The sequence below is a fragment of the Zingiber officinale genome, chromosome 4A, assembly GCF_018446385.1.
Source record: "Zingiber officinale cultivar Zhangliang chromosome 4A, Zo_v1.1, whole genome shotgun sequence".
NCBI lineage: Eukaryota > Viridiplantae > Streptophyta > Magnoliopsida > Zingiberales > Zingiberaceae > Zingiber > Zingiber officinale.
Window position 1 is genome coordinate 65535177 of NC_055992.1, and position 9926 is coordinate 65545102.

Genomic DNA, 9926 nt, shown 5'->3' on the forward strand with positions numbered 1-9926 from the left:
ATAATTTAGTTTCAGCTTTACAAAATTATTTTCAAATTTTTTCACATATTATTTCTAACCTTTATCTTTATAAATTTTTAAAAATTATTTTTAAATTTTTTAACATATTTTTAATATTATTTTTTACCTTTACAAAATTTCTTAAAAATCATTTTTAAATTTCTCTTTGTCAAATTTTTAAAATTTTTAACTTAACAAATTTTAAAATTTTCAAGAAAGATACTGAGATGGTGCTAGATAAGTTTAGGGAGTTGACATAGTCAAGGATAAGCATGGGGAAGTTGTCGTGGTTAAAAATAAGCGTTAGTTCGTTGACGGATATAAGATAAGGTAAAAACATATTCAAATAAGGTGCCAAGATAAAGGGCTTCGGAGACCATAAATCACTAAATCAATCACAATCAAAAATAAAAAAGCTGTTAAAAAAAACACTAAAAGCTCTTCTCGTGCTCTGCAGATTTCTATAACCTAAGTTACATATAGTGGCTATATCATAATCAAAATTAAGTTTTGATATTCTTAAATATTTAAATTAAATCATGTTATGATCTAATTAGTTAACTAAATGTGCAGAATGTTTACTTAATTAGAAAAGTCTTAACGTGGAAATTAAGAAAGAAATTCAAATGGATCGAGAGGACCTGATACTTGACAGGGAAGCTCGATGAGTCTGGAGGATCAAATATCGAGGGAAAGTCCTCGTGAGCCGATTCGATGCTAAGCGGAAAGTCCTGGTGAGGTCGTGTTCCGGAATAAAACAAACCCTAAGTCACTGGTCCAATTAAAGAAATCGAGAAGGTTTCCAAGTTGAGATCAAAACAGTGTTACTGTCAATTACTACTCATACATCATACTATATTGTGCTAACTTTTATTTTGTAGGGATATATTGTGTTTAACTCTGTTTTGCAGAAACCGACCTAATCGGCCAATCGAACACAGGGATCGGTCGACCGAACCACATCGACTCAAACCAGAATTCAGATAAGAGCAGAACAAAGTTCGATCAAAACTTGATCGGTCGACCGAACCTTGATAATATGTCACAGATTAGATCGAGCCAAAGCAATAAAAGAATCCAGACTAATCGGTCGACCGAACCAGCATATCGGTCGACCGAATGATCACTTCATTAATGCAAAATTAAGTGTGAATCTCAACGAACATGGAAGTTCACTGTTCAGTCAACCGAACAAGGTGATCAGTCGACCGAACCATTAAAGCTCATTACTGCTCAAAGATAGGATATCGACGAAGAAAGAAGGGAGCGCGTTCAGTCAACCAATAGGAGGTTTGATCGATTGAACTGATTAGTCGACTAAACAGTTTATTAGTCGACCAACCAAGGCTTATATAAGCTTAGCTCGAGGTCCGAGGCGAGGCATCAATTTTTTAAATCAACGTTGTGCAAATCTCCTATTCGTTCTGCTACTTTGTGCTTCACTTTCACAAGCAAGCTGCTCCATTTGGAAGTACCGACCGAGCTTCATCTTCTATCTAGTGTCGATATAACTTTTTGTTTATGCTTGTATTATCTTAATTTCTAAAGACATCTGTAGTCGTAAACCTCTTAAAGAGGTTTATGCTCTGCCACATCATTGTCACATCAAAAATTAAAAATCTTCTTTTAAAAACCACTCTCTATTATCATAAAACCTCTTTCTTTTAAAAACTCTACTTCTTTTAAAATTCTCTCTCTATCCTCTCTCCACTATTTTTTTTATAAACCTGGTCCCAAGATTTTGATACAGGTTTATGAAAAAAACTATAAACCCCACCTATGCAGTGGGGGAGGGGTTTATATTGAGAGATTTATAGCATAAAATGCATCCTATAAACCTCCCACTACATATGCCCTAAAAGATAGTAGTTTATTACTAGCTTACATTCTCCATATTATACGCACTACTTTTTTGAAGATTCCGGAAAGAAGCGATTTAGTGGATTGTCTAACGGTGCGATCAAGTATTATGAGTCTTGAAGTATGAGTCGATTTAGACTCCGAACCAAGTAATCAACTTATGTTATCTATATTATTTTATTTTGATTTCCACTACTTATTTTAATTTATTTTACAAGCAAAAGAAAATTTTGTAATGTGCAGTATCCACCCTTTCCCCCTCCCTCTCCCCCTCCCCTTTATTCCACATTTTCGATCCTTTAAGTTAGTATAATATTTTAATATTATCCCTTTTATCTATTCTATAATTTGTTTATGTTATTGGTTTTGGTTAATGTATTCCAATTTTCAATTATCTTGTTTAAGACAAAATCGTTAAAGTTTCTCCACCTTTTGAATAATTTTCAAAAAATAGAAGATATAGTGAATTTAATAATAAATGATTTTTTTCCATTTTTTTCTGAATATTTAATTTTTTAAATTAATTAATTTTGAGGATGATCCATCTGGTTAATTATAAATAACTTATTACTTATTCATAAAATAGACATTTAAAATTTATTGAATCGTGTTAAATATTTGTCTCCATCCTATCTTTACATTTAATTGCTACTACTTTGATTATAAAATTATTTTTATTACTTTATTTTCAGTACAAAATTCAAAACAACACTTTCAAAATACTTTGATTATAACAAGTGTTATTCAAACACCTTCTAGCGCCCATTTGTATTCTACAAAATCGCACTTTGGAGATATCTCCCTTTAAACTATATACGCTAATTTCCTTTACGTTTACTCCATCTTTTCATGTTTACATTGTGTAAAAGATTTATTGCTCTCAAAGATGAATACGTTTGTCCTTAGTATCTCCAACAATTTATCTCAAGATCAACACAAAAAAAATTTATTGCTCTCAACTACAATACCTAGATGCTTAATAGAGGTCACTTACTTATATGACACAATTATCATCACGAAATTGATAAATAAACCCTCCTTAGAGAGCCTCGAACAAGAGAAGTCAAAAAGGCAACTGTGATATTTTAATATCGGTAGTCACACTTGGACACCTGATCCCATAACGTTATTAAATAAAATCTTTAACAAATAGATGCTATAGTTAATTTGATATATCATAATCGGCTATCGATTCTTGGCAAAGTCATGAAACCGACCGTATAAAACCACTAAGATGACAGATCCTATCTTTTTTCTATTCATATATAAAACTCAACACCAAAGCACGGCTCATTTAAAATTCAACAAACACGTGCTAACCAACACAAGCCACTCAAAGCAAGGCATCAGTCCAGCTTCAGTCGTTTGATGCTTAATATAAATTAATCAAAATGTTTATAAAACCAAGCCAACGGATGAGCAGCAAAAAAACTAAAGCATGAAGCACAAAACAAATGGCAGAAAATAAATCAAGATGTGCATCAAGGTGCAATCTAGTCCAACCAAAAACTAGTAAACCATCAAAATCTGTTTTGTGAAATGAAATTTCATTCGAGAAATTTAAAATGCCTGCAGGCAATCTACGCGGCCTAGTCTGCCTTCGAGGCAGTGGCAGCAGCCTGTCCCCTGAGACGGCCTGTTCTCCTTGCAGCAATGAGACCAACCTTCTGCCCAGGAGGAGCATCCCTGCGGACAGTAGAGGCATGACCAATGTGCTGGTGATTACCTCCTCCGTGAGGATGCTCAACAGGGTTCATTGCCACACCACGGACCTTTGGCCAGCAGTTTCTCTTCACCCTGAACTTGTGGTATGCATTGCCTGCCTTGAGAAGAGGCTTCTCAGTTCTCCCACCACCCGCAACCTGTCCTATCATCGCACGGCAGTTGCTTGGAACAATCTTTTTGGCACCAGAGGGAAGCTTGATCCTATCATTGATAAGAGTTGGTAAGAACATAGCAACTAGGAACCATCCTAAGAAGATGGCCTGAGGATGATAACATTCATTTACATAAAATGGTTGCAAAGGAAAAGGATCTGAAGAAGCTGCACAAGAACATGAGTGGACATCATACATAACAAGGAAAACACTAAATAGCTTCGAAAACATCAAGATCACTTCTATGAGATTATTTTTTTATAATGATGTTCATGCACAGCAATACTGCTATTGACAGTTATAATACCACCTACCCATGAAAATATCAAGAAATTTCTATTTGTTCAGGATGCAAAAGTTCCATGGTTTTAGAAAGCCCTACTTGAGCCTCAGCGCCATAAGAAGCAACCCAAGCAGATAGTTAAAGAGGCCCATATGTGACCAGTATATGACAGTTCAAAAAACATATTTGATTCATTTAAACTAAAATTCAAATCAAACGAAATTAAATTAAAATTATAGTCATAAAAATTGAACTGGACCACCAGTTGGAATGGAAAAATCAGAATTACATTTCTCCAGATTCGCTTAGCTCATGAATCAGACATGCAAAAGGACCAGTAAACATAGATCAGAGAGACAGTTTTGTTAAAACGGGCTAGTCAGACCTGTTTCCAGGAAACCGGGTTCAATAGACCCTTATAACTTGAAAAGTTCAAAAGCCATTTGTACCTTTAATTAGATTGTCGAATGTCCAAGTTGATTATTATAATTTTTATACAAGTACTTATGGATCCATGGGTCAATTTTTTTTACATTTGTTTATGTTTGATTATCTATTAGTAATTGTTATATCAATATGAAGATTAAGAAATTTTTTAGAATCCTCCATTTAAAATATAATTGCAAGTTGGTTATTCTCATTTTATATCAATATTTATGGATCCATATGTAGTAATAAATTATTTTTTTACATTTGTTTATGTTTTGATTATCTATTGGTACTTGTTATATCGATATAATGGGCCATCGAGTGCATGAAACTCTCGTCAATACGAGTCTCAGGAAAGAGTCTATTATACGCAACCTTACTCTGCTTTGCAAGAGGCTATTTTCAAGACTCAAAAGCTGTAACTTTCAGATCACACAGCAACAACTTTACCGTTGCGTAAGGCTCCCCTCCTGTTATATTGATATAAATATAGATTTAAATTTAATTACTTTTATTACTAGGCACAAAAATAAAATGTTTAAGTTTTCAACGTTGAACTTATCTACATGACCTTCCTTTGGTAGGAGTTAAAAATACTATGATGGTTCTATTAGTTTATATAGATATCTTATCCATGATTTAGTGATCCAAAAGTTCCCTTCAAATACAATCAAATAAGCAAAATTTATTTTTTCTGTACTCTTTCATAAGATGAATATCAAAAAGGAACTCATGGTGTGGAAGAAAAAAAAATAATCTGAATTTCATATTTCTAGATGTGAAAAGAAGCACAATTTGTTAATCATCTACTTCATCATCTAAACTTATAGTGCTAGAATAAAATCAATAAATTTAGCAGTTAACCAGTGGATGTTACTCAATCTGGCAAATGGAATTGGCTAAGTAAATGTCCAGGACCACATGTGATGTAATCAATTGACACATTGGGTTGGATATTGGTTTAAAACTATAGAATCAAATCTAGCATATTTAGCCACTTAAGTGTTAACTTAAACCATTGTTTCACAAGCAATAAATTCCTTAGATTTCAATATACATATTTTTTAATACAAACTGTATGATGACTCTGCATACTGCACATGCGCTATGCAATGGGTAGACTACAAACCATGTGTACATGCTTTGTCAAACCTTGCAATAACCTCTACCAAAATACTACAATGAAAGGAGACAGTTAAATGAGCTGGAATTTTTTGTCATCTAGTCTAAATAAATTCTAGCCTGTCAGCAAGCTCTCATTTGAATTGTAGTACTTGATAATTGATTGAAGATCTTGATAGGAACAAATCAATGTATCACTTGGGAATGCCACTTCCATTTTACAGTAGCAATCAATGAGCAAGAAAAATAGGCAACCAAATGAGCCTATAACTCCTCTTACATGTTTGTGGCTTGTATCTGCAATTCTTTCCAACATATATTCATTGCCAACAATTTAAGTTTTCCCCCTTCCCTCCTTCCCTCTGATACAACAGTCATCAAGTGTGTCCCAACTATTTATTCAGGACAAGAATCATTACTAAGATAATCTATGCAAGTCTAGTAGTAGAATGCTGAACTACCAAATGCACAAATGATAATCAGATCAGCAACGAGGATCATCGATTCTGTTCTATACTAATATCAGCACTGAATTAAGAGTTTGATTGTTATATTGTGTTTCTGAAACAATAAAGATCATGTTTTTATTCGGCAAACAAAATAAGAGAATAGATCTTACTCATTAGTTTAAAAAAAAAATGAATTTTTTCCACCATTCAAAATTCAAGTCGAATAAACAAATAATCACTAATAAACGAAACAAGGTGCACAAGACAACCTGCTTGTACCGTTGTCAGGGTTATGGCTAATCACGATGGCGTAGTCGCCGGAAGCGCGGGCAAGGACACCACGATCGCCGACGTGGTGCTCCACGTTGCAGACAACGGCACCCTCAGGAATGGATCGGAGGGGGAGTACGTTTCCGACCATGAGGGTGGCCTTGCGACCACAGTAAACGAACTGGCCAGTGTACATCCCCTCGGCGGCGATGAAGAGCTCCTTCTGCAACTTAAAGCGGAAGGGGTGGCGGAAGGTGACACGGGCAAGTGGTGCGCCGCGGCCGGGGTCGTGAATGACCTCCGTCACCACGCCCTTGAGGTACCCGTTGCGCTCCCCGTAGTCGAGGCTGCGGAACCTGGCCGGCCCCTTACGATGGTGGGTGTGGGACTTGAAAACCGACCCGGCTCCCTTCCTCTGGGCACGGATTACGCGTCCCATCCCAGCGGCGAAGCGTTGATGGTGGCGGAGGGTGAATGGAAGGGGAGAGACAAGGTTTGGAGATTCAACCTAAAGCGAAGCATATATTCGTACGGCGAAATGGCCAGCTACTATCTGTTACCCTAATTCTTATATTTATATGGGCTTTTGGGCCTATTTGTGTTTACAATTAGCCCATGGCGATCAGATCGATCACAATTGTATTGTTTTAGCATGCCATTTACATAATTTAAATTAACAAAGTAGCCCTAAAATTTCAAAAATGGTAATTTACCAAACTACCAAGACCCCTTGGATCATTTACGAGAATAATATCGTGGTAATTTTTTTTAATAAAATAGAGTCACAAAAAAAATTGATTAGAGTCGCAAGTTCTATTAAATGTGTTTATAATTAAGGATAAAATGATACATTCTTTTTAAAAATCTGAAATATATTATAATTATATAAATACTCTAAAAATATTTTATATTGATTACTATAATCAATAACGGATTCACCATTACGCGCGACACGAGACCCCCCAACTTACCAGTCAGACAATTCGATGATACAAAAATGATAGTGGTTTATCTAGTCCTTGTCTATTCTCCCCCTAAAGGAGACTAGATCTTTTGGTAAAAAAAATAGATTAGGGAATGGATTATTTGTAATTACAGTTAGATCATGGTCATGACCCGATTGTAATTGGTTATGATCTCTCACTGAGTTCATCATCCCCAGGTTATAATTTGTATTAGGATGGGTGGCTGGAGGTCATTTAAAGGTCGTTGGCGGTGAGCAAGTGGCCAGGCTATCGGGCGTCCAGTGAGGGCTGCATCCGGGAGACCTCTGGCCATTTGTCCCGACCCAAACTATAACCTGAGAGGGGCGATGAACACAAGGAGGGATTGCAATCAATTTCGGCCCGGATCGCGTCCATGATTTGACTACAGTTACAAATGATCCATCCCCTAGTTCACTTTTTTGGATTAGGGGATCTGGCCTCCCCTCAAAGGTCCAAGTTTTTTGGTGGCGAGTATTTCATGACATTATACCAATAGGAATGAACCTTGGAGCTCACCATGTACTAGTTTCCAGGAGGTGCCCTTTATATGGCAAAAAGTGATTCACTCATCCTAACACCCCCACAAATTCATTCCTATACCAATAGGTAAAATCATGGATGACTACTAGACATTAGTGCAGGTGGTAAGACATAAGGGAAAGTATGATCAGATACGTGCTTTATACAACTATGTTGATGATTCTACTTGGCATGCTTTATTTATTCGGGAGCGCGGTGGTGAAGCAATATAATTCTGGAAACAGAACGATATATGACTTGAACAAAAGCAATTCATGTCCCTGGACACAAAAGTAGTTTGCTTGCATGAAACGACCCTTGTAGTCGAAGATAGATTGAGGACTTTGTATGTCAATCATGGCGGATCTAGCGCGACAGTTGTCAGGTCGTGCATAGTGGGGGGGAACAAGAAATACGACCAAAAAATATTAACACAATCATTTTTTTACAAGGCTACCAATCTACGATGAAAGATGTTGTACTCATGAGAACATTGCATTCAGCTCATTCACCATTCCATTAGCATGCCCCACCTGAAGGCCACCTTTGACTGGATGTGGATGTGGGCTTCAAGGATGATAGTGGTTGTTGTGGCATTGGTGGTGTAGTCAGGAATCACTTGGGATAGCCTTTGGTGATTTTTGGTAAAATAGTTCCCATGTCGAGATCAGTCGTTATCGAGGAGCTGATGGCAATTCGAGAAGGACTTAAAGTGATTCAGGATAAAGGTTTCAACAAAGTACTTGTTTCTTCTGGCTCACTTTGGCAGTGCAAGCAGTCACAATGCCATTATGTGATTTGAGTTACACTAGCTTATGTGCACAAGAAATTAATCTATTGATATTTGAGTTAGTTAGTATCTCGCTTTCTCATGTAAGGAGATAAGCCAATATAGTGGCACACTCCCTTGCAAAGTTTGTGGTTTCTTCCCCTGCACCTCTCAAGATTCTGACATTGAGTTTCGTGTGAAAGAGCTCTCAATGGGAGCTATCAGAGTAGATGCTCTCCCTTTCGGCCTAGAGAGAGATGTTTTCCCTTCTCTCTAGAATTTCTGGAGAGAAGGTGATCAGAAGTTGGTATGGGCATCGGACTACCTCTCCGGTGGACTGTGGTGAGTTATGTTTCTTGTGTTCTCTCTCATTCTCTCTTTCATCGAGTGGGTCTCCTCGTGAGAAGTCTTTCGACGATGGCAGCCAGACTTTGGTGCATGGCTTGGTTGTCTCCTTTGTTTAGTTCATTGGACGGAGTGGAGGAGGCGGCAAGCTCTAATCAGGTCTATTGGAAACTTGCTCTTTTATTATCTAGTGACCCAGCTTCTCTCCCCATCCTTTTTCGTGTTTCTCTCGATTTCCTCCTTGGTTCTTCCATGATTTCCCCTCCTCTTCTATTTTGGTTCATGTGCAAAGGATTGCTACTTGGTGATACTTCCATTTCCATACATCAACAGAGGAATTCCTTAGGTTTTCCAGTGAACTGAACAGGTGGTGGCACCTCCGGCCAAGTTGTTGCAAAGAAGGAAAGATCAAATAGAATTATTCAGCATTAATGCTCATTAATTCCAAAGGATTTTGGCTTCTCTTCGAGTGGTGAATAATTGGAAGTATTGGTGGAAAATCTATTTTAATCTCTAGGGACCACTTGCTTGTGTTTATAGGATGATTTGTGAAGGATTTGTGATTTGTTGCATATTTGGATATTTGGAAGACCTGGTTGTAATATTTGACTTGTGATTGTGATTGAATGTGGACACTCACCAATAGGTAATAAGAAAAAAGGCTTGAAATATTCTCCCTTGAAAATCATGCAAAGGTCTCATTTGAAGAATCAAGGTTTACCAACATGAAAATTTCTATAGCTAACTTAACAGTCGACTTCACTATATAGTGTGGTATGGAAATAGGTGATGAAGTGGCTTTGGATGTTGGCATGTCCTCTCAGGTGGTTGTTATAGCTAATGCCATGATTGATGGCAAGGCGGACCATGGGTCCTATATGGCAGGTGCGGTGGAACAAGTGGCTCAACAAGATCACACTGATTTGGAACATCAAGTTGAGGTGGATCATCTAGCTGATGTGGCTAACTTGCCACATGGGATGCTTGAGTTTCCTCCCCTAGGACAGGGTCAAGGAG

General features: G+C 37.1%; 1 protein-coding gene across 1 annotated transcript; it reads right to left on the minus strand.

The window, feature by feature from the left end:
• Positions 1–3193: 3193 nt before the first annotated feature.
• On the minus strand, positions 3194–6832 carry LOC121969963 (60S ribosomal protein L8). Its single transcript, XM_042520310.1, has 2 exons — positions 6290–6832; positions 3194–3786 (listed from the first exon to the last, which is right to left on the minus strand). Exons 1-2 carry the CDS (start codon positions 6727–6729, stop codon positions 3450–3452), a joined length of 777 nt encoding a protein of 258 aa, XP_042376244.1. The 5' UTR covers positions 6730–6832; the 3' UTR covers positions 3194–3449.
• Positions 6833–9926: the final 3094 nt, after the last annotated feature.

Excerpts from the sequence above, each read along its gene's own strand:
- LOC121969963 (XM_042520310.1), bottom strand. The coding sequence starts at position 6,729 with ATGGGACGCGTAATCCGTGCCCAGAGGAAGGGAGCCGGGTCGGTTTTC. Across the intron at positions 3,787-6,289 it reads CCTGACAACGGTACAAGCAG|GATCAAGCTTCCCTCTGGTG; the intron begins GTTGTCTTGTGC and ends TATCAATGATAG.